At 27.3% G+C, this 26,739-nt stretch overlaps 1 protein-coding gene and 1 long non-coding RNA gene across 3 annotated transcripts; one reads left to right on the forward strand and one right to left on the reverse strand.

Moving 5' to 3' along the window:
- Positions 1 to 11: 11 nt before the first annotated feature.
- LOC142233849 (SPRY domain-containing SOCS box protein 3) lies at positions 12 to 18,376 on the reverse strand. Of its 2 annotated transcripts, XM_075304916.1 has the most exons (4): positions 18,244 to 18,376; positions 13,779 to 14,269; positions 426 to 984; positions 12 to 361 (listed from the first exon to the last, which is right to left on the reverse strand). In XM_075304916.1, exons 2-4 carry the CDS (start codon positions 14,142 to 14,144, stop codon positions 234 to 236), a joined length of 1,053 nt encoding a protein of 350 aa, XP_075161031.1. In that variant the 5' UTR covers positions 14,145 to 14,269; positions 18,244 to 18,376; the 3' UTR covers positions 12 to 233. The 2 variants fall into 2 exon arrangements, with proteins under 2 accessions (XP_075161031.1, XP_075161032.1); XM_075304917.1 differs by lacking the exon at positions 18,244 to 18,376 and having other exon boundaries at positions 13,779 to 14,577.
- A 1,021-nt stretch (positions 18,377 to 19,397) lies between these two features.
- On the forward strand, positions 19,398 to 19,946 carry LOC142233283 (uncharacterized). Its single transcript, XR_012721377.1, has 2 exons — positions 19,398 to 19,669; positions 19,737 to 19,946. It is a non-coding gene; the product is annotated as an uncharacterized LOC142233283 (long non-coding RNA).
- Positions 19,947 to 26,739: the final 6,793 nt, after the last annotated feature.

Consider the following 26,739-nt stretch of genomic DNA (forward strand, 5'->3'; position numbering starts at 1 on the left):
TTACCCATAGATTTCAATATCAACAAACGTAATGGACATTTATTATTTGACAAACTAAAACTTAGAAATAGTTCTTAATAGAAAAAAATTAAATATAGTAAATTACTCCAGATAACACAATTGAACACAATTCAATTCTAGGTAATCTAAGGAAGTGGTGGTCAACACAACAGCAATCTTTGCTAGATAATGTTAACGTTATTTTTTTCTTATTCTACGGAACTTCCGATTTCTCACAGTAAGTAATGAAAATATTCATCAAAGTATTCATTTAGAATGGCCTCGTCATCACTCTCATTATGTTGATGTAAGGCTATTTTATGGGCATTACTATACAGATCATTCATATCGATATCATCATCTGGAAGAAAACGAGAAGAAGTTACTCTAAAAACCACATGTAGGGATATTCTTTTAGGACCTACCCTTCAATTTTTGCTTTCTACCCCTTCTGGATTTAGATGGTAATACAGCTTCATCCAATATATCGAATTGTGTGTGCTTACTTTGCTGTGAATAACGTACGGGTTGGGCCAAAAACCAATAATTATTTAATATTGTCCTAAGACCTGGCATCCGCCTTAACTCCTCCAAAGCCTTGGGTTGTTTAGACATTGCACGAAATGCTCTCAATTGCAGACATTCCGCTTGTGAGGTAGCATTGATTAAACGTATAGCCGATTTAGCTGCTGTTGAACATACCATAGGATATAGATTTACACTAGGATCTGTGGGAATATTGGTAAATGCCACACCAAGAGAACGTCGATTTAAAAAGAATTCCAAATGTCCTCGACTGCGATCCAATAGAACACCAACAACACAGCCTTGAGAAAATTGTTGTCCATACGGTGTATGTTGACCATTATGATGAATTTTACCTTCATAGGAGAGAGCCCAGGATTGATTGTTTGCCCCAAGTGCCGAAACAAAATGAAATTTATATTCGTTTAGATCGATTTTGTCTGTACCAATGCCGAACATCTATAAGTGAATAGAAAATAGGAAATTCACTTAAGTACTTTGTCAAAAAAATATATTGTTTTATAATAACAAAATGTATTGAGGACAATATTTTATGAAACCCTTTATTACTCAGATTTTTTTTAGGTAAATACCCCCTATATAAATCGATCGCCAGATTTGAGCCTGCTGCAAAAGCAGGACATCTCTTAGCATTTGACTATACTGTAAGATTTTCTAAAAGCACAGACATTCTTTTCCAACAGGTATCTAAAACTTTCTGCCCCGAAATAGACAGCAACCGTCTTCACGTCGTGGATCAATTAAGTGACCGAGAAAGCTGGCGCAAGCATCTGGAGATTACCGATCTTGAATTCAAATTGCTACGGTCGACATGGTTCACAACCTCTCGAACCCCAAAAGGAAAGATAATTCCATTTCGTTTGGGGAAGGCTATGTCCCGCACGGCGAATGCAAACAATTTGCAAGTATCCCCAATCTGCACACCGTGCAGACCAGATAGCCCACTGAATTGAATAGTAAGAGGCCGCATAAACGTTCGATTCTCTTAATGTTGGATTTGTCTAAAGCCATTAATAAGGTAAACCACAACATCCCCTTAGAGGATATTATGGAAAATTATTCCCTACCAATTACCCTGGAGTGGATATTAATGTAATATGCAGTCCATTGTGATACCACAAGTGGTGATCTTCTCTCTTATCACATAATGCTGCCCGATTCCGTATTAACCTCAATGGCAAGGGGACTCCTTTTTATAGCCTAGTCTGAATGGCGTTTCACATAGCGGTAGAATAATTTAGAGAAGCTATAAAACACTCAGAAATGTCATCAGTACTACTGCGAGGGGATAATCCACCGCTACCACGGTGGCTCCCAGTGTAAGCGAATCCCACTGGAGGTGGTGCAGAATACTGCGTTGCGTAGTGCCACTGGATGCCACTCTAAGACAGCGGAACAACATTTGCACCATGAGTCTAAAATGCTTTTGGCGAAGCAACACTGCGATAACCTTACCCACCAGTACCTCGGAAGGTGCAAGGGGGAACCCAACCGACCCTTGGCACTTCCAGGAGGGCGCCCTCTGAAAGAACCAAGGTCATTCCGTTCGATTTCAGAAAAGACTTACAAGTTAATCAGAACCAAGAATCAGTGGCGCAAGCATCTTGAGAAGCCCGACATTGCATCCAAACAGCTATGGTCGACGTTTCGGAACTTCTCGAACCACAAACGCAAAGATAGACCCTCCGAAAGATGAAATATGTACGGCGAATGCAAACAATTTGCGAGCACCACCAAACTGCACATCGTGCAAGCAGAAGGCAAAGGCTAGTCTTTCGTGCACTCAGACCAGACAGTCCCATGTGAATTAAGGGCCAGAATTGCAGATAGATTGGATAGTAAGAGACCACATAAACGTTCGCTTCTCTTAGCGTTGGATTTGTCCATATACCTTATAATACATAGATGAGCCATGGGTATCAAACTACGTTTGACAGTTCCGAATATTAAGAATAAACGAGAAAAATAAGAGCACGCTTACCATAGACCTTATAATACATAGATGAGCCATGCGTGTCAAACTATGTTTGAAAGTTCCGAAGATTAAGAATAAATGAGAAAAATAAGAGCACGCTTACAATCTCTTTCGTTTTCCTTTTTGTAGTTTGCCAATTTTACACAAAATTAGAACGTATATGATGCAACAGAGGATTTATAAATTATTTAATATATTAAAAGTTCATATTTGAACAAAAAATTGTGACTAAAATCGCGAAAATACGAAATTTAATTTTGAGCAGCATTGCTCTTTACGAACAACACAAAAGCACACGCGAAAATTAATGTATGGGACTGACTCTTTATGAAAAAATCAAAACGAAATGTCAGAAAATTTATTTTTGGAACTGACACATTTTTTTAAAGAGAATAGTGGATCATCTATGTATTATAAGGTCTATGGATTTGTCTAGAGCCTTTAATATGGTAAACCATACCACACTCTTGGACGATATTATGGAAACCTACCGCCCTCCCCATTACCTTGGTTTGGACTCCCAGTGTAAGCGAAACTCATTGGTGGAACCTGTAAATTGTGCAGAATACTGCGCTGCAGTTTCCCACTGGATGTCACTCTGAGTTCTACCCACCAGAAAGTTCAGGGAACCCACCGAACCCTCACACTTCCAGGAGAGCAAAGAACCAAGGCCATTCGTTTCGATTTCAGAAGAGACTTGCAATCAATTAATCGCATGGTCGGTTATGATCGTCTATGGCTCAGCACTGTTTTGCGCCATCCAGACTATAAGTTTTTCCGAAACGGAATGTCTGTGTTTTTAAAAAAAATCTTACTGTGTGGCCGAACGCTAAGAATTGTCGGAGGTAAGTAAAATATCGATAAATGTGTTGTCGATCCCATTAGCCAGCTGCGGTATCGATAATGTCTTCGAGCATAACTTATAGTGTGGCCAATATCTGGGATATGTTCGACACCAGCACTGTCGTCCAGATAAACTTACAATCTGAATCGGTCCATAAATCGATCCCCAAATTTGACCTCTGGAACTTCTTAGCTGATTTCTCTCGAAGAGCAGTCTCCGCACTTTTTCCAGCCCATATATTAAGCAATATTCGTTTTTAGGACTAAAAGATCCATCTTTCATAGACAAATCTGTAACCCCATATTTTTGCATTTGGCCACAGTGGTCATTTCTCTCTTAGGGATCTATAGTACAAACTAATAATCGATTTTTCGACATTTCGATTATTGACTTTTAATCAAAAATCGATTTTCGATTATTTATACCAATGGAAATTCGAATATTCGATTTTTCATAATCGATTTTCATAGAAATAATGATTCTAAAAAATATTCGATTTTATGAAATCTATTTGTCTTTTTGTGAGTATTATTAACAATATTTGGTAAGAAAAGCAAAAAATTTGTGTTCCAGTCAAACATGTTAATTTTTAAATTTGTTTAAAAATTAAAATGTTCAATATAAAATTTTTAACATGTGCCAATCATTAATTTTTATTTCCCCAAATAATTACACTATAAATTCAAGGAAATTGAAAACACAAAGATTCATTTCCACCAATTTGATATTTTATTTAATAAAATCAGAATTTTTATTTTTCTAGTTCAAAATTTAAACTTAATTTTTGGTGGTCAAAATTAAAAATTAGTTGAAAATCTAAAATCGATTTTGCGATTATTTTTAGCTTAATAATCGATTTCGACTTTTTTAGATTTTCATGCCAAAATTCGAATAATCGATTAATCGATTTTCGATTTATAGATCCCTATTCTCTCTGTTTCGTATGTGCAACATTACTGCGATTCGGAAGATTTGTGGCTTATATTCAATTTATCTTGGGTTAAAATTTGCCTTTTCGATCTTTTCCCAATTTTTTCTATCTGTTGGCCAATTTCTTGGGAGGATTATATCAAAAAATTGTATTTGTATAGAACACATTTTTCACATATAGGTGGCTCTGACACGAACATTCATGTACGAATTTATTTTCCCTTACATGATTCGATCTCATTACAACTCATTCATGTTTCTAAAATTTCGTGGACGAAGATTTCTGAATGATCAGATCATCAGATTTGTATGAATGAAGAGAACGGCACTTGGCACCATGGTTGCCCCAGTTGGTAGAATTTTACCAAAAAATTGAGATTTTTTACTGTTTGGTAGATTGGTAGAATTCTTGATGTTTTGGTAGATTTTGCGAAACATTCCTCTCCAACTAAGAGGTACTTCACAAATTTTCGATAGAAATAAAATTGTGACAAAATTTTCTATAGAAATCAAATGTTGACAAAAAATTTCTATGGAAATAAAATTTTCAGAAAATTTTCTATAGAAATACAATTTTCTACAGAAATAAAATTTTCAGAAAATTTTTTATAGAAATATAGAAATAAAATTTTAACAAAATTTTCTATAGAAATCAAATTTTGACAAAGTTCTCTAAATAAAATTTTAACAAAATTTTCTATAGAAATAAAATTTTGAAAAAATTTTCTAAAGAAATAGAATTTTGACAAAATTTTCTATAAAAATAAAAATTTGTTAAAAATTTCTATAGAAATAAAATTTTGAAAAAATTATCTATAGAAATAAAATTTTAACAAAATTTCCTATAGAAATAAAATTTTGACAATTTTTTTTATAAAAAAAAAAAATTTTTGACAAAATGTTCTATAGAAATAAAATTTGGACAAAATTTTTATAGAAATAAAAATTTGAAATAAAAATTTTTATAAAAAAAATTTTGACAAAATGTTCTACAGAAATAAAATTTTGACAAAATTTTCTATAAGAAATTTTTTGACAAAATTTTCTATAGAAATAAAATTTTGACAAAATTTTCTATAGAAATAAAAATTTGAAAAAGTTTCTGTAGAAATAAAATTTTGACAAAGTTTTCTATAGAAATAAAATTTTGACAAAAATTTCTATAGAAATAAAATTTTAACAAAAATTTTCTATAGAAATAAAATCTTGCAAAAATTTTCTATAGAAATAAAATTTCGACAAAATTTTTTATAGAAATAAAGTTTTCTATAGAAATAAAATTTTCTATAGAAATAAAATTTTGACAAAATTCTCTAAATAAAATTTTAACAAAATTTATTTATTTATTTTTTATTTATTTATTTTATTTATTTATTTAATCAACCAACGCCCTTCTGGACAACATGTTGATAGAAATTCAATCAATAGAGCTCTAGTATTCCAAATAAAAACTTAACCTTATAATTAAAACGAAACTAAAAAAAAAACTTAAAATTAAAATCCTAACGCACAACCCTTTATACATAGCAAACAAGAAATTAAAACGCATTGAGTTTGAAATTGTCAGTGAGATGATAAATATTTGCATTATAGAGTAGATAAATAATTTAACAAATTCTTTTTAAATGTAAAAGGAGTAATAGAGAAATTTTTAAGGTGGTGAGGTAGCGAGTTCCATAACCTGGCTACACGTACAGAAAACGATCTCTCAAAGACAAGATGGTGAAAATGATCCAACAGCACCTGTGTATTTCTATAGAAATAAAATTTTGACAAAGTTCTCTAAATAAAATTTTCTATAGAAATAAAATTTTGACAAAATTTTCTAAAGAAATAGAATTTTGACAAAATTTTCTATAAAAATAAAATTTTGTTAAAAATTTCTATAGAAATAAAATTTTGACAAAATTATCTATAGAAATAAAATTTTAACAAAATATTCTATAGAAATAACATTTTGAGAAAATTTTCTATATAAATAAAATTTTCATAAAATTTTCTATAGAAATAAAATTTTGACAAAATTTTCTATAGAAATAAAATTGTTTTTGTTGGTAGTTTTTAGGTAATTTTTTTTCCAAATTTTAGTAGATTATTTTGGGTTCGAATGGCAACCGTGCTTGGCACACGAAACTTGTCAGTAATTTTTTTGCCAAATAGTTGTACTAAGTGCCATAGGAATGAAAAATGCAGTCTGCCTGGCGCCTGGGGAAAATAAAATTCAAAGCATCTAAATAGAAAAGAAAAAAACTTTTGTTAAAAGAATATATTTTTAAATAGACTTTCGATTGCCAATGAATGTGATGTCATTTTTGCAGTGGACTATGAAGCGTGCCACTAATATTAGAAATTTGTTATAAGATAAATTTAAATATTAGCACACGTTTTTTCTTCCATTTAAAAAAAAAGACGAAATTAGATGAGACGTAAGCATGAATATGTTATAAATCTTATAATTGATTCATTTATCAAAATGCTCTATTTTCAGACTATTTAAAGTACGTACAATCTGTAAACGCGACTTGATAAAATCATTTAAATCGAAATACCTTAGACAAGTTACGATAAATGGATTTAGGGTAAGAAATACATAAAAACAAATCCATAAAAATTTAGAACAAATCAATACAAATTCTTATCACTTTTAAGACCATATGTGGGCAAATGTTTTTCCCAAGTTTTTACAGATTAAAATGCATAGACACAACTGTCTCCAACAGAATACAACAAGCCTGGCAACATATGGTCTTGTGATGGACCCATAACAGTACATCAGTAGTATTCGCGATAAGGTCATCATAGGCTTTATTATTATTGATCTCTAAAATAGAATCTATATAAAAATCAATAATCGTCCCCCGTTTCGAAAATCTAATCAAATATTTGTCAATGTAAATGCTCCGGGGAAAATTAAGTAAATACGTGTATTCGCTCAGTCTTTATTAATTGTACTTCTCTGGACTGTGTATAGACAATGATAAGAGATTGTAGGAAATACAATACGTTTGCCATGTACGTTCTTACATGCTCTAGAAAATGTAAAATAAACAAATGTGGGCCAATGGTCATCATAAATATTATGTGTCATTGATGTAAACCTAAGATGAAAGCAATTAATGAAGCCAGATTGAAATATCATGGAGAATTACGAAGATAAAGAATACATCAACAGAAAAATAAATCTGGAATTCTGAGAAATTCTTAGAAGAACAAAGACGAAAGTCAAACTCATGAAGCCTATAGAAATAAAACTTTCTATAGAAATAAAATTTTCAGACAATTTTCCACAGAAATAAAATTTTCTATAGATATAAAATTTTTCAAATATTTTTTATAAAAATAAAATTGTAAAACATGTTCTATAAAAATAAAATTTTGCTAAAATTTTCTATAGAAATAAAAATTTGACCAAATTTTCTAAAAATAAGTTTGGCGAAATTTTCTAAATATAAAAGTTTGGCGAAATTTTCTAAAAATAAAATTTTGGCGAAATAGAAATACAATTTTGCTAAAATTTTCTATAGAAATAAAACTTTGCTAACATTTTGTATAGAAATAAAATTTTGACAATATTTTTTATGGAAATAAAATTTTGAGACAATTTTCTATAGAAATAAAATGTTGACAACATTTTCTATAGAAATAAAATTTTGGCATAATTTTCAATAGAAATAAAATTTTGACAAAATGTGCTATAGAACTAAAAGTTGGACAAAGTTTTCTATAGAAATAACATTTTAACAAAAAAATTCTATAGAAATAAAATTTTGCTAAATTTTTTTTTAAATAAAATTTTGCTAAAATTTTATATAGAAATACAATTTAGACAAAATTTTTTTATAGAAATAAAATTTTGCTAAAAATTTCTATAGAAATAAAAATTTGACCAAATTTTCTATAGAAATAAAATTTTTCAAAAATTTTCTATAAAAATAAAATTGTGCAAAATGTTCTATAAAAAAAATAAAATTTTGCTAAAATACATAAAATTTTTACAGAATTTTCTATAGAAATTACATATTTACAAAATTTTCTATAGAAATAAAATTTTCACAAAATTTTCTATAAAAATAAAATTTTGAAAAAATTTTCTATAGAAATAAAATTTTGCTAACATTTTTTTATAGAAATACAATTTTGGCAAAATTTTTTATGTAAATAAAATTTTCAGAATTTTTTTTGTAGAACTAAAATTTGGACAAAATTTTCTATAGAAATAACATTATAACAAGAAATTTCTATAGAAATAAAATTTTGCTAAATTTTTCTATAAAAACTAAATATTGATAAAAATTTTATATAGAAATAAAATGTTTATAAGAATTTTCTATAGCAATAAAATTTTGATAAAAATGTTCTACACACAAAAAATTATCACCAACATTTTTTCAATTAAACACTTAATTGAATTTGGGAACGGATTCAATTAATATGTTAATTGATTCAATTAATTATTTAATCAAATCCGAATAAAACCCAATTAAAAAAATGATTGATATTTGTTACGTTTCCAATTAAAATATTAATTGATTCAATCAATTTGTTAATCAATTCGGAAATAATTTTCAATTACAAACGTGATTGAAATTTTTTCCGTTTCCAATTACACATGTGATTGATCCAATCACTTTTGTGATTGAAATTGAATAATTTTGAGCAATGGAAAGAGCGAAAAGAGAACAAGAGAATGGGTATTTATTCAACATTGTATGATGGAGAGATCAGTCTGTAGAAGTAACTTGAAACGAACGGTTGGGTTTTTGTTTTTCGCGTAAATTGAAAAACATGATTGGCGACATTCTGTCTGCTGCATGGAAAATGTGTACATAAATATTTTGAACGCAACAACAAATCATAGCAAAGGGTTGAAATAAATAAAGTGTGCAACAACAAATGGCCACGTGGTAAATGTTTGAAAAAATATATGAGAGAACGCATTTGAAATTACCTGTGTTTGTGTTTTGTGGTATTGTAAAAATGGAAAACAATCTACGTTTATTGAAGGTAAGAAATTGTGAAATGTGAATACCGTTTTCCATTGAAGCCTGTTTACATTAAACGGACTAAAATAATATATTTTTTATTCATTTCTTTTAGTAACCAATTTTATTTCGTGAAATTGACCAATCAATCCCATCAACTCCATCATTTTATCAAATATGTAAAAATATGTTTGCAACAAAAAAGTGGGTACCCTATTGATCTTTTAAAATTATAATTTTTTTTCACTCCTAGTTTTCTTAAAACCAAGAGCGGTATGGGTTTGTTGGAAGATTCACCTTGAAGTTGCGAAGTGGCGTTGGCATTAAATTGTATTTTTGTTTTACCTGCCTTTTTCAGTTTGAACCCAAGTAGATAGCAGTATATCTGATATATAAACTAATGAGCTGAATTATGTAATGGTAAAAAAGTTCTTTCTTTTGGATTTAAAAATATAAAAAATATCCGAAAATAATAAAAATATGTATTTCCCATTTATATATTTTTTCTATTTTTAGAATTTGCAAAGTATCATCAATATAATACCAAATATTACATTGCTTTCCCATTATTTTTGTCTATGATTGGTTCAAATTTTAATAGACGATTTCAATGTGCGGAAATTTTGGAAAGGAATTGCTGGTGACATTTCTGAGGGTTTCAAAGCTTCTCTAAGTGGTTTCACTGGAATGTGGAACGCCGTTCGGACTCGGCTATAAAAAGGAGGTCCCTTGTCATTGAGCTTAACATGGAATCGGGCAGCACTCAGTGATAAGAGAGAAGTTCACCACTGTGGTATCACAATGGACTGAATAGTCTAAGTGAGCCTGATACATCGGGCTGCCACATAACCTAACCTAACCTAATACACCTTTTTATGCTAAAAGACTACAACTGCAAAAGAAGATTATAAATCTGCAACCTGGAACTAAGAATTGAACTTGATATTCTATGCAATGTTCTATGTAATGTTCAACAAAATTAACTTGTAATTTAACAAAATTAAATTCGAATTATTCTGTTTACTTTCAGAAAAACTAATTTAGCTTACAGGCTGCTGATTTATTGGAAATCTAGGCGCATCTACATATTAGAAGGACCATGCTAACATGGTTATTATTATAAGGAAGATAATGATTTATATAATTTATGTAATTGTATTTGTAAGTTATGTTAGAACAAGAACCAAATTTATTTGTCTATTGCATAATTCAAAAAATAATAAAATATTAAATATGTTTTATAAGAAACACATATTTTCTTTTATTTCAAATAAAATTAAATACGATTTTGGGGTCGCAATATATAAATTTTTTGATTGAAATTTATAGCCAATTTCAATTAATTATTTAATTGAATGAATCAAATAGTTGATTGTTTTTTGTCGCGAAATTAATTAAAATTTTAATTGATTCAATTAAAACTGTGATTGAATTTTATGTTAAAAATCAATCACGTTTTTAATTGATTCAATCACACAATTAATTGATTCCGTGACAAAGTCAATTAAATTTTTAATTGAAAATCGTGTTGGTTTTCAATCAAAATGGGTGATTGATACTATCATTTTCGTGATTGAAGACATTTCAATTAAAAAAATGATTGAATCCGCGATTTTCGTGATTGAAATCAAAAAAAATTTTTTTGTGTGTATAGAAATAAAATTTTGACAAAATTGTCTATAGAAATAAAATTTTGACAAAATTGTCTATAGAAATAAAATTTTGAAAAAAATTTCTATAGAAATAAAATTTTGAAAACATTTTTTATAGAAATAAAATTTTGACAAAATTTTTGATGGAAATAAAATGTTGGCGTAATTTTCAATAGAAATAGAATTTTGACAAAATGTGCTATAGAACTAAAATTTGGACAAAATTTTCTATAGAAACATTTTAAGAAAAAGTTTCTATAGAAATAAAATCTTGCTAAATTTTTTTGTTAAATAAAATTTTGCTAAAATTTTCTATAGAAATAAAATTTTGACAAAATTTTTTATAGAAATAAAATTTTGACAAAATTTTTTATAGAAATAAAATTTTGCTAAAATTTTCTATAGAAATAAAAATTTGACCAAATTTTCTATAGAAATAAAATTTTGACGAAATTTCCAATAGAAATAAAATGTTGACAAAATGTGCTATAGAAATAAAATGTTTACAAAATTCTTTATAGAAATAAAATTTTCACAAAATTTTCTATAAAACTAAAATTTTGCTAAAATTTTCTATAGAAATAAAACCTTGCTAACATTTTCTATAGAAATACAATTTTAACAAAATTTTTTATGTAAATAAAATTTTCATTTTTTTTTTTTTTTTTTTGTAGAACTAAAATTTTGACAATCAATTTTCTTTCTGTACCAATCTTTTGTATATAATACTTAATTTTTATTAAAAGATTGTGTGCTAGTATAGGTTTAATAGTTAGTTTTGAGTCAATTTTTCCTGAATTGTACTAAATTCTATCAACATGTTGTCCTATGTATAGGGCGTTGGTTGATTAAATAAATGAATAAATAAATAAATAAATAAATTTTCTATAGAAATAAAATTTTTATAAGTATTTTCTATAGCAATAAAATTTTGATAAAAATTGTCTATAAATAAAATTTTGTGAAAATTTTCTATAGAAATAAAATTTTGACAAAATTGTCTATAGAAATAAAATTTTGACAAAATTTTTTGAAAAAAATTTCTATAGAAATAAAAATTTGAAAAAATTTTCTATAGAAATACAATTTTGACAAAATTGTTTATGGAAATAAAATTTGCAGAATTTTTTTGTAGAACTAAAATTTGAACAACATTTTCTATAGAAATAAAATTTTTACAAAAAATTCCTATAGAAATAAAATTGTGCAATTTTTTTTTTAATAAAATTTTGCTAAAATTTTCTATAGAAACAAAATATTGATACAAATTGTATATAAATAAAATTTTGACAAAATTTTCTATAGAAATAAAATTTTGCTAAAATTTTCTATAAAAATAAAATTTAGCTAAAATTTTCTATAGAAAAAAAATTTTGCTAAATTTTTGACAAAATGTGCTATAAAAATAAAATTTCCTATACAAATAAAATGTTGCTAAAATTTTCTATAGAAAAATCATTTTGACAAAATTTTCTATAGAAATAAAATTTTGACAAAATTTTTTGAAAAAAATTTCTATAGAAATAAAAATTTGACAAAATTGTTTATGGAAATAAAATTTGTAGAATTTTTTTGTAGAACTAAAATTTGAACAACATTTTCTATAGAAATAAAATTTTTACAAAAAATTCTTATAGAAATAAAATTGTGCAATTTTTTTTTTAATAAAATTTTGCTAAAATTTTCTATAGGAACAAAATATTGATACAAATTGTATATAAATAAAATTTTGACAAAATTTTCTATAGAAATAAAATTTTGCTAAAATTTTCTATAAAAATAAAATTTAGCTAAAATTTTCTGTAGAAAAAAAATTTTGCTAAATTTTTGACAAAATGTGCTATAAAAATAAAATTTCCTATACAAATAAAATGTTGCTAAAATTTTCTATAGAAAAATCATTTTGACAAAATTTTCTATAGAAATAAAATTTTCATAAGATTCGGTCTGGCCAAACTTTCGATTTTTTTTTATAGATTTAACTTTAGGATTGGCCTGGTTATTTGTCCCCGAGATAAACAATGCGAATATGTATGTAAGATTCATATAAAACAGATAACACTGCAAAAGATAAGCAATATCAATAACATTTCAATGTATAGAGCAATAAGTTGTCCGTCTATCTGTCCATGATTTTGTTGTTCGCAATTAACCAATTTTGATGTAATTTGGTACAGGAGTTTTTATTTGGCACAAGGACAAATGTTATTGAGAGTTAAAAAATAAATAGGATAAAATTTAGATATAGCTCCCTTATATATATCGACCGATTTCGACAAATTGGGTCATATTGCGCTTATTTTCAAACCACAATTTGTCTTCTAATGTGACACAAAGTAAATGTTTAATTTAATTTTAAACGGAAAATATTAATAAAATGAATTGTTTTAATATGCATGGCATAATTATATGTTTGTGCTCATGATTGCCAAGATCAAGTATAAACTGATTTAATGGCCTGTTATTAATTATTAAAATTCAATGTCATATAAAAACATTGCCCGCTATTCTGAAAACACATACCAGGGTCATTGCATGTACATATATATTTTATCTCCATTAATAGGAAAAAAGTACATGCGGCCATAAGTTGGGTCTGGGCGAATCTTAAATACTTAGCATTGTCAAAATTTTATTTCTATAGAAAATTTTATCAAAATTTTATTACTATAGAAAATTTTGTAAAATTGTTATTTCTATAGAGAAGTTTCTGAAAACTTTATTTCTATAGACAGTTTTTATCAAAATTTTATTTCTATAGAAAGTTGTTATCAAAATTTTTTTCTATAGAAAATTTTTCCGCTGTTTCCATTAAAGAATTTCTTTGGATTTAATCATCTTATACTTACCACATCTGTTCCTGAGAGAGCTGTCAGTATACGTATCTCCCAAAAGTGCATCATATTTGGCGCCAAGGGTTGTTCACCTCTTACAATGGCCGTACCTTGTGAATAAATTGGATGGAATGTACAATCATAGGAATCTTGGTGTTCATCTAAACTAATATCCGATTCTGGATGTTTATGCCAATGCCATTTTATGGAATGATATGCGGCATCATCTTCACCACAACGGCACTTAACCAAATCTGAAATTGGACCTCTGTAGCCCACAACTATACTCGATGTGGGAAATTCACAATCACAATAGGCAGGACTGGGAACATTTTTTCGCAGCAGTAGGTGATGATTATCATTCTCTTTATATTGCGGCATAGTGGTTGATGATGATGGATGAATGAATCGAACACTGGATTGTTGATGTTGCTTGATTTGTGGCAGCCACCAAATATAACTTTCAATCAACGTTAAAAGTCGTTTTGGATAATTGCCAATAAATGCTGTTAAATTAGATAAAGTTGTTAATAATTGACCCGTTTTGGAAGATTTTTGATTTTCTTTAAGCGCGTTAGCAAGTGTGTGTAGGTGAACAAAAAAAAAATCAAACAAACTATAACGAATTTAACCGATAGCCAATTTTTTACTATACTCTCTTGATTTGTTTATAAACAATATATATTCATTTTCCCTGGATTGTTGTTTTTATTGCGATCACTGTTTTTGATAGCCGCTTTCTTAGGGTATGGTTAACACAAGACGATTGAATGTTTTTCATGCGATTGTTTAGTCGTTCAGAATGCAAGTGATTCAAATTTTTAAATATTTGAGTCCATAGCTAAAGAAATTGTACTACACTCATTCGCATATTGTTGTTATTGTTCTCTCTTAGCTTCTATAATAGGGATGCCAGATTTGTAGATTTTGATACCCCACATCCATACCCAAATATTTCATAAAAATTTCTATAGAAATATATATTTTTTTTTTGTCAAAATATTATTTCTATAGAAAATTTTGTCAAAATTGTATTTCTATAGAAAATTTTTTCAAAATTTTATTTCTATAGAAATCTTTGTCAAAATTTTATTTCTATAGAAATTTTCTGAAAATTGTATTTCTATAAAAATTTTCTGAAAATTTTATTTCTATACAAAATTTTTTGAAAATTTATTTCTATAGAAATTTTCTGAAAATTGTATTTCTATAAAAATTTTCTGAAAATTTTATTTCTATACAAAATTTTCTGAAAATTTATTTCTATAGAAAATTTTGGTCAACATTTTATTTCATTAGAAAATTTTTTGAAATTTTTATTTTTATATAGAAAATTTTCTAAAAATTATATTTCTATAGAAAATTTTCTCAAAATGTTATTTCTATAGAAAATTTTCGGAAAATTTTATTTTCTCAAAATTTAATTTCTATATAAAATTGTTGTTATTTCTATACAAAATTTTGTCAAAATTTTATTCCTATACAATTTTTTTTCAACATTTTATTTCTATAGAAATTATTATCAAAATTTTATTTCTATAGAAATTATTATAAAAATTTTATTTCTATAGAATTTTTTGTCAAAATTTTATTTCTATAGAAAATTGTTTGAAAATTTTATTTCTATAGAAAATTGTTTGAAAATTTTATTTCTATAGAAAATTTTCTGAAATTTTATTTTTATAGAAAATTTTCTGAAAATGTTATTTCTATAGAAAATTTTCTGAAAATTTTATTTCGATAGGAAATTTTTTGAAAATTTTATTTCTATATATAGAAATAAAATTTTCAGAAAATTTTCTATAGAAGTAAATTTTCTATAGAAATAAAATTTTCAGAAAATTTTCTACAGAAATAAAATTTTTAGAAAATTTTCTATATAAAAATAAAAAATTTCAAAAAATTTTCTAAAGAAATATAATTTTCTGTAGAAATTAATTTTTCAGAAAATTTCCTATAGGAAATTTTCTGAAAAATTAATTTCTACAGAAAATTATATTTCTTTAGAAAATTTTTTGAAATTTTTTATTTTTATATAGAAAATTTTCTAAAAATTTTATTTCTGTAGAAAATTTTCTGAAAATTTTATTTCTATAGAAAATTTACTTCTATAGAAAATTTTCTGAAAATTTTATCCCTATAGAAAATATTCTGAAAATTTTATTTCTATAGAAAATTTCTGAAAAATTTATTTCTATAGAAAATTTTCCATAGAAATACAATTTTCAAGAAAATTTTCTATAGAAATAAAATGTTGACGAAATTTTCTATAGAAATAAAATTCTGAAATAATTCGATTTATTTGAAAATTTCAATTTTCGTTTTATTTCATGCAAAAATTGGTCCACATCGGCACATAATTATATTTATATAGCCCCCCTATAAACCGATCCAGGGATTTGACTTCCATAGCCTCTTGCAGGGTTATACTTCACCCGATCCGATTGCCATCGGGAACCGTTACAACAACCTACGTAATTCGATTAGGGATGACAGTCTGATGAAGGCAAATAAGATTCGGCCTGGCCGTATGTATTTGTTTTTATTTAAGCCCAATGTGCCTTATAAACAATTGAGCTGAACACATATACTTTTTTCGCCTCTCTCGCGTTGACAGAACCTTATAATAATTTTGTAAACACAGTGTAATCGGGAAGAGGTTTGAATATCAATAACAGGGCCAGATCTAATCACAGTTTGTACATATGAGGCTAGATTAATTTTAGATTTATTGATACAGTAAACGTTCACCAAACAGGGACAAAATCTCCCTATTACGTTTGATAACTACCATCCATTGTCTTGGCTATTTGATGGTCAAAGACCTCGTCATTTGGCACACAATAGCTTATCGCGTTTACTTAGAAACATTTAGAAAATGAATATTAAATCCGTCTAGAATCGAATTCTTGTTTTGCGTTTTTTTTAATAAACCAATGACATAGAATTTGTATTTTACAGACAAATAGGTAGATGACACACTAAACAATGAGATAACCTTGACTACACAATGAGACAGACAAATAAATTTGAGTAATTCAAACAATTGCTGTTTGAATTGAGACAATTATTTGCAGATTAGAATTCATTAAAATTGGTCCATAATTAATAACGTGTATGCAAATAGGTGATATAAGTGTAACGGTATGAATATAAATTGGTAGAATACTTTGTCCTACAAAGATGGGATAGGAACCGGCAAGATTTCGTTTTTTGTTTTTTAATTTCTATGAATACTGGGGGGTTGAATACATGACCACTAAATTTGTCCTTCGAATTACTTATACACGTTGTCCGCTAGAGTTTGAAAAAAAAAAATGTCAAACTCATTAACTTGCAAATTTTGAAAAAAATTTCTATAAAAATAAAATGTTGACAAAATTTTCTATAGAAATAATTTCTATAGAAATGTTGACAAAATTTTCTATAGAAATAAAATTTTGACAAAATTTTCTATAGAAATAAAATTTTGACAAAATTTTCTATAGAAATAAAATTTTGACAAAATTTTCTATAGAAATAAAATTTTGACAAATTTTTCTATAGAAATAATATTTTGACAAAATTTTCTATAGAAATAAAATTTTGACAAAATTTTCTATAGAAATAAAATTTTGACAAAATTTTCTATAGAAATAAAATTTTGACAAAATTTTCTATAGAAATAAAATTTTGACAACATTTTCTATAGAAATAAAATTTTGACAAATTTTTATATAGAAAATGTTGCCAAAATTTTCTATAGAAATAAAATTTTGCAAAAATGTTCGATAGAGCTAAAATTTGGCAAACTTTTTCAATAGAAATAAAATTTTGAAAAAAAATTTCCATATAAATAAAATTTTGACAAAATTTTCTATACTCTCAAAATAAAATTTTTTGTTTGGTTTTTTAGTAAAATGTTGGTAATTTTTTTTGTCTCGTGTGGCAACCGTGGTGACAACTCCTACTTATTTATTGCTTTTATTCTTGTAAGTAGGACTTCACAACTTCGAGTCGCAGATTTCGTCTAGCTGAAAACCGCTGATGTACCAAATGTGTACAGCATTTTTATTACATTTCTAATGCCTAAATAAAATGCATATTAAATATGAGTTTCGGTTAATTCAACGCATGCATAGGTGCATTTTCCCAAAATGATTTCCAAGTAATGAAAATCGTAGGTTTGTAGGATAAAAGAATTTTTCAAAACAAAATGTCTTCTAAATATGCTATTGGATTCTGTGTTGAGCTCACTGACAAGAACCTCTTTCTTTGAACCAAGTCCCAATGGCACTTAAAAGAGCCAATAGTTTTACGAAGAAGAACGCAAGTAAAATGAAGTTCACATAAAGGGACTATAATCCTCACCTCAAGTACCTTGGAATTGACATAAAAAATCATTTGGCTATTCTTTCTTGGTTAAGATTTTTGAAACATCCGAGAAAACAAAAACCACAACAAGACCTAAACTGTCTTGGTGGCAAAAGAAAAAACTTACCACAAATTCGTGACCACTAAAAAAGTTTGTATGCAAATTCTTTTTTTAATTCATTGTTAATTTGCAACTTTAAAATTCTAATATCTTCGCTTTACTGATTTACTCACGATTGTTTACTTTTGTGGCAGATGTGTCAAAATATAAACAAACTGTCAATTAGTTGCACACGTAGGGTAGCGTATCTGGTAACGGTTCGTAGTCAGTGCTGCCATTTCCTAACGCTACCCATTGATATTACGAAGCACGCTGTTATCGATCTTAAAGGTATGTACGATATACATTTCTAGCGTAAATTCCGTTAGTAAGTCAATAAAACAATATTGCAATGTATTTCTTATGGGAGCAAAATGTGTATAATCGATAAAAACGGAATTTTCGTTAGCAAATATAACAAAGCATTTCTTATGGGTAACGGAATTTTTGCTAGAGGTGCAATTCTATCCGAAAACCGAATTCAAAACAGCAATTGGGCAAAAGCAGAATGAGCTAAAAAAAAAAAACAATAATAATCAAAAATAAAGATCATTTACGTTTGTTCCTGATTTTAGTGTAGTTTATTTCTTTGGTATAACATATGAGTGAAAACATTGGACGGCCATTCGCGAATATATTGAATATCGGGATTTTCCGTTTATTTCGGATCCCGTAATTTTTGGTATTCTTTAAATATACTGATTTATAACCATGGATGGTAAATGATGTTGACGAAAAAGTACTAAAAATGTGATAGAAATGTACATTTCGAAGCCAAAAAGTGCAAAATTTACATAATATAAAATTTAATAACTCCCTGCCAACATTTTTTGATTTTGGGGGCGCTTCTGAGAATTCCCTCTACGTCGAAAACAGTCGTATACGATATCCAAAACTCCTCGGAAAAGCACCGTCACTATTGAGAAGTTGTACCACGCCAAGTTACTACAAAAAAGTATCGCATGAGTGCAATTATTAGGTGCCCTTCTGGATACATTTAGAAGGACGCCAATAAGTGTCCCTTCAAACAATCAGACAAAGTGCATTTTAAGATAGTTGTAAAAGAATTAATTTTATTAAACATTTATAAATTCTCATAAATATAACATTTATACGACTGTCACATCACAATTAACATATTTTTATGCATTAATAAAAGATTGATGTTGAGTTACAAGTTGCAAGTTACATCCCTGCCAGCATTTCAAAGTTCCATTTCATCCTCATCGCTACCACAGACTCGTAAATGTCACCACAACCATCGCGAACTGTGATGGGGGAAGCATATCAAAAAGTACAAAATGTACATGAAAGTATTTTGCCATCACTACTGTTAGAAGAGCCATTTTATTTTTTGTGAAACGCCAAGCGCAACCAGCTTGTTATATTTTATTTAAATAAAAACGAAAATAAAGTTCTGAAAACATAGATATTACGCTTAAAATTGTGAAAGGTATATGATGAACAATTTTCGACTTTCCAAATAGAATAAAGTGATCGTTTTTCAAATATTTTTCCAGACACGCTGTCTCCATCGAAAATAAACAAACTGGCTGATAGACGCTGCAATATGTAACTTGCTACTTAAAACTCAACATAATTATTTTATTAATGCAGAAAATTATGTTAAATGTGATGAGATAAACCGAAAAATGTTATATTTATATAAAATTATAAATGTTTAATCAAATCAATAAACATCTACACAATCGTGTTTTACTTGACCACAATTATTCTTCTACAATTACCTTAAAATGCACTTTTTCTGATAGTTTGCAGGGTTCTTATTGGCGTCCTTCGAAATTGATCTAAATAGGCACCTAATAATTGCACTGATGAGAAACTTTTTCGTAGTAACTTGGCGTGGTACAACTTCTCAATAGTGAAAGGTACATTGTTCACCAATATACCTTTCACAATTTTAAGCGAAAAAACTATGTTTTCAGCACTTCATTGCCGTTTTTATTTAAATAAATTATAAGAAGCTAGTTGTGCTTGGTGTTTCACAAAATATAATATGACTCTTGTAACAATAGTGATGGCAAAATACTTTCATGCGAATAGTGATGGCAAAATACTATCACAGTTGGCGATTGTTGCAGTGTCACTTATGAGTCTGTGGTAGCGATGATGATGAAATGGAACTTTGAAATGCTGGCAGGGCTAATATAAAAGTGTACGTATATTTAAATCTAGACCGATTTGGATATTTTTTGTTTTCTAAAAAGATCTTATTTTGCTAAATTTTATTTCTGCAGAATATTTTGTAAAAATTTTATTTCTGCAGAAAATTTTTTAAAAATTTTATTTCTGTGAAAATGTTGTAAAAATGTTATGTTGACAACATTTTATTTCTATAGAAAATTTTCTCAAAATTTTATTTTATTTCTAGAGAAAATTTTGTTAAAATTTTATTTTTGTCAAAATTTTATTACTATAGAAAATTTTGTCAAAATTTTATTTCTATAGAAAACTTTGTAAAAAATTTATTTTTGTCAAAATTTTTTTTCTTAGAAAATTTTGTCAAAATTTTATTTCTATTGAAAATTTTGTCAAAATTTTATTTCTATAGAAATTTTGTCAAAATTTTATTTCTATAGAAAATTTTGTCAAAATTTTATTTCTATAGAAAATTTTGTCAAAATTTTATTTCTATAGAAAATTTTGTCAAAATTTTATTTCTATAGAAAAATTTGTCAAAATTGTGGCAACCGTGATTACAATACGACGGTAGTATTTGTAAGCGAATTTAACAAAAAAAGAAAATATTTAAGATTGAGAAGGTGACAAACCAAATTTTATTTTCTTAAAATTCAGTCTAAAGGATTTTTTGTTGAAGTTTAGTGAAAAGTACTTTTTCTCTCAAAAAATACCTCTTTGTACACTCTGTAAAATTGTATTTTCCAACCCTGATTAAGAAATAAATGGTGAAACCATGGCTGAACAAGAAGGTTAAATCATGGGCCCATATGATTACAATTTTTTTTATTTCGACAAAATTTTAAGATGTCAAAATCATATGTTTATGGGGATTGCAGCTCTCCAAATGACACTGCATAGCAAATGCATCTCAAACAAACTCGCGCATTCATAGCTGGAGTATTGTTCAAAGATGACTTGAGTATCTTGATAACATATTCCAGACCCAAAATACCAAGCACAACAGTTTTTAAACTGCATCATAAACTGTTTTTGTTAATAGATGGCGAAGATCCATTTGACAGACTTCCATTCTTAACTTTGGTGGGTACTATAGTCTTATTTGTCTCATATCGGCGTTCCTCGGATGAATTATCCACTTCACAATCACTCATAGGTGACGCAATTAAATTTGAACCTTTATTTTTCTCTGGATTTGAATTATTTTTTCAGGACAATTGAAAGAATAAATAATTGCCACTTTTACCAATGCCATACGATTCTTTTATCAGCTGATTTTGACTTCTTAAAATTGTAAACAACATATTGAAATTTGTTGTTTTTGTTATCGTGATTCAACCTCCTTATTCAGCCATGGGTGAAACTGTATTATGGGCATGTATTAGGGAGAACTGCATATCGCACTTTGTGCGTTTCTATTTAGGTTAGACCTATTTTGAATAGTCGCTAACAATTTAAAGGTGGCAGCACTGCTAACTTATCTAAGTGGTAGCAGTTATAAGTAAAGTGAAGCCAATATTGGCATCTGGTAATGTCACGAATGGCAATGCTGTCCCTGATTTGATTACATTTATTTTTGCAATTGGTAACAATAACTATATTTTGTTTTAATAACGCATCTTCCATTTCAAATTTTGTACATAATTCAAACTAAACACTCATGAAAAAATTCGAAGATCCAATTATTTCGAATATTATGAACTTTAATACTATAAGTGGGGACGACTGTGGTGCATGTCCGCAGATCTTTTGCATTTTCGAGCGGGTTTTTAGAAATGTTACAATATACCAAATATCTGAGCTGGTGATTCAAATATACAACTACATGGGACATCATAAACTAGTGGAACTAATAAACAAGTAAGGAAAGTCTAAAGTCGGGCGGGCCGACTATATTATACCCTTCACTACTATGTATACCAACATGTTTATTTAAATATGAACCAATTTGGACAAAATTTTTTAAACTTTCACAAACTCTCTAGACTTTAAATTTAAATTGGTTAATGGCCAGGATGTTAGTAAAAAAATGTTAGTAAAAAATATTGGAAATATGTAAATTGCATAAGATTTCGCAAATGTGCATTTATGGTTTATCGGTCGATACATACGAATTAGAGTATAGGTAGTAAATTTGATTAATTTTTACGAGTTTTCGACTTCTCAGTGACGGTTTTACAAGGAAAATGAGGGTATTTTGGTCATATTTGCTAAATTCGGAAGAAGATGTATATGAAGGCTTTGATAAAATTTGATAAAAATTTGGCACACATTGTTAAAATTTTAATTGAACATAATTTGAAACTTTGGCCTTCGTGGTCATATAAATCGAAATCGGGCGAAAGATATATATGGGAGTTATATCTAAAACTGAACCGACTTAGACCAAATTTGGCATGTGTAGCAAGAGTGTTAGTCGTACTCTCTGTGCAAAACTTAAAAGTAAATCGGAGTGAAATTTCGACCTCTGGGGCCATATAAGTGCGTATCGGATGAAAGATAGATATGGCAGCTATATCCAAATCTGAACCAATTTCAACTAAATTTGGCATGCATATTAAAAATTTTATTTCCATTCATTGTACACAATTTTAAGTAAATCGGTGGGAAATTTTGATCTACGGTAGTCATATGACTGTAAATCAGACAGATATATACGGGGGAGATATATCTAAATCTGAACCGATTTCAATCAAATTCGGTATGCATTTTTATAATGCCAGTTCTACTCCCTGTGCAAAATATCACGTAACTCGGAGTAAACCTTTCGCCTGTGGGGCCATAGGAGTGTAAATCGAACGAAAACTATATATGGAAGCTATATCCAAATCTGAATCGATTTCAACCAAATTCGGTGTGAATATTTATAATGTTAATTTTACTCCCTGTGCAAAATTTCACGTAAATCGGAACGAAACATTGGCCTCTAGAGCCATGGGAGTGTAGATCGGGCGAAAGCTATATATGAGAGCTATATCTGAATCTGAACCGATGTGATTGATATTTTGCAAAATTTACGAGACTCACAAAAAAATTGGAAGCAGATCGGTTGATAAATACGTCATTTATGAACAGATCGGTTATAAATATATATAGCAGCTATATCTAAATCTGAAACGATATCAAAATCAATAAGGAGCCGAAAAAAGACCCTATGCCAAATATGAGGACGATTGGATTTAAAGTGCAAGCTGGACTTTGCACACAAAAATACATGAACAGACAGACAGACAGACGGACATCGCTAAATATACTCAGAATTTAATTCTAAGCCGATCGGTATACTAAAAGATGGGTCTATGACTACTGCTTCGCGGTGTTACATACAAATGCACAAACTAATTATACCCTGTACCACAGTAGTGGTGAAGGGTATAAAAAATACATCTGAATTACGCAGGCACGCATTGCTATACACGATCACATTACGAATAGTGATAAGGGCTTCCTATGAAGATTTAAGATTCATATGCAAACAAAGAAAACCAAAACTGAAAACTATCATCATGCCAACAACATCAATTCAAATTGAAAAAATGACATGTGGACTATACCCCCGTACTGGCTATTCTGTTCTGAAGACGCCCGAAAGGCAGCTTGGACATTGAATGCAATCAGTTTTGTTCTCAAATATGAGATGCGATAAGAACGTCATATTTTTATTTCAAAGAATATGATTGACAGTGAGTATGCATGCATCCCTGCTAGGCCCTGGTGCATGTCACCATTTATCTATCTTTACATGCAGTCAGTAAATGTTGATATCATTGAAGGAGTATGTGGCACAGTGGCCCAAACATCGTATGCAGCAGACAAATGTTTAAAAGTTTCCATTTCAAAACGAAGGAATTTGGGCGCAAATCAAAATTCTCTAGGGTGGGTGGATCATTAACTATTTAGCCTTATGTGTTGATTATATATTGAGTTTGAAACACATCCAAACCGGATTAGATAGTTTTGGCCAATCTGAAAAAGCACGTTAAAAAAAGTCGAAAACTTTAGCAAAAGAAGAAGAAAAATTTTGAAAAACACGAAAACTAAAACAGTCGTATTTAAAGAAAATTGAGAACCCAAAAATCAACTTGTCAAAAATAAAAATGTTGTCAAAATTTTATTTCTATAGAAAATGTTGTCAACATTTTATTAATATAGAAAATTTTGTCAACATTTTATTTCTATAGAAAATTTTGTCAAAATTTTATTTTTTTTAGAAAATTTTGTCAAAATTGTATTTCTATAGAAAATTTTGTCAAAATTTTATTTCTATAGAAAATTTTGTCAAAATTTTATTTCTATAGAAAATATTCTCAAAATTTTACTTCTGTAGACACTTTTGTCAAAATTTTATTTCTATAGAAAATATTCTCAAAATTTTACTTCAATAGAAAATTTTGACAAAATTATATTTCCATAGAAATTTTTGTTAAAATTTTACTTTTACAGAAAATTTTATTTCTATAAAAATTTTTGTCAAAATTTTATTTCTATAGAAGGAATTTGGGCAAAGAAAAATTTTGAAAAACACGAAAACTAAAACAGTCGTATTTAAAGAAAATTGAGAATTCAAAAGTTAACTTGTCAAAAATAAAAATGTTGTCAACATTTTATTTTATAGAAAATTTTGTCAAAATTTTATTTTTATAGAAAATATTACTTTTATAGCAAGTTTTGAAAAAAATTATATGCATAGAAAATTTTGTTAAAATTTTATTTTTTATACAAAATTTTGCCAAAATTTTATTTTTATAGAAAATTTTGTCAAAATTTTATTTCTATTGAAAATTGTGTCAAAATTTTATTTTTTTTAGAAAATTTGGTTAAAATTTTATTTCTATAGAAAATTTTGTCAACATTTTATTAATATAGAAAATTTTGTCAACATTTTATTTCTATAGAAAATTTTGTCAAAATTGTATTTCTATAGAAAATTTTGTCAAAATTTTATTTCTATAGAAAATTTTGTCAAAATTTTATTTCTATAAAAATTTTTTTTAAAATTTTATTTCTATGGAAAATTTTGTCAAAATTTTATTTCCATAGAACATTTTGTTTAATTTTTTTTATAAAAAATTGTGCCAATTTTGTTAAAATTTTATTTTTATAGAAAATTTTGTCAAAATCTTATTTCTGTAGAAAATTTCAACATTTTATTTCTATAAAAATTTTGTAAAAATTCTATATCTATAGAAAATTTTGTCAAAATTTTATTTCTATAGAAAATTTTGTCAAAATTTTATTTCTATAGATAATATTGTCAAAATTTTACTTCTATAGCAAATTTTTAAAAAATTTTATTTCCATAGAAAATTTTGTTAAAATTTTATTTTTATAGAAAATGTTGTCAAAATTTCATTTCTGTAGAAAATTTTGTCAAACTTTTATTTCTGTAGAAAATTTTGTCAAAATTTTATTTTTTTAGAAATTTTTGTCAAAATTTTATTTCTATTAAAATTTTTGTCAAAATTTTATTTCCATAGAAATTTTTGTCAAAATTTTATTTCTATAGAAAATATTGTCAAAATTTTACTTCTATAGCAAATTTTTAAAGAATTTTATTTCCATAGAAAATTGTGTCAAAATTTCATTTCTATAGAAAATTGTGTCAAAATTTCATTTCTATAGAAAATTGTGTCAAAATTTCATTTCTATAGAAAATTGTGTCAAAATTTCATTTCTATAGAAAATTTTGTCAAAATTTTATTTCTATAGAAAATTGTGTCAAAATTTAATTTCTATAGAAAATTTTGTCAAAAATTTATTTCTATAGAAAATTGTGTCAAAATTTAATTTCTATAGAAAATTGTGTCAAAATTTCATTTCTATAGAAAATTTTGTCAAAATTTTATTTCTATAGAAAATGTTGTCAAAATTTTATTTCTATAGAAAATTTTGTCAAAATTTTATTTCTATAGAAAATATTGTCAAAATTTTACTTCTATAGCAAATTTTTAAAAAAAATTTATTTCCATAGAAAATTGTGTCAAAATTTCATTTCTATAGAAAATTGTGTCAAAATTTCATTTCTATAGAAAATTGTGTCAAAATTTCATTTCTATAGAAAATTGTGTCAAAATTTCATTTCTATGGAAAATTTTGTCAAAATTTTATTTCTATAAAAAATTGTGTCAAAATTTCATTTCTATAGAAAATTTTGTCAAAATTTTATTTCTATAGAAAATTTTGTCAAAATTTTATTTCTATAGATAATATTGTCAAAATTTTACTTCTATAGCAAATTTTTAAAAAATTTTATTTCCATAGAAAATTTTGTTAAAATTTTATTTTTATACAAAATTTTGCCAAAATTTTATTTTTATAGAAACTTTTGTCAAAATTTTATTTCTGTAGAAAATTTTGTCAAAA

The sequence above is a fragment of the Haematobia irritans genome, chromosome 4, assembly GCF_050003625.1.
Source record: "Haematobia irritans isolate KBUSLIRL chromosome 4, ASM5000362v1, whole genome shotgun sequence".
NCBI classification, from domain to species: Eukaryota; Metazoa; Arthropoda; class Insecta; order Diptera; family Muscidae; genus Haematobia; species Haematobia irritans.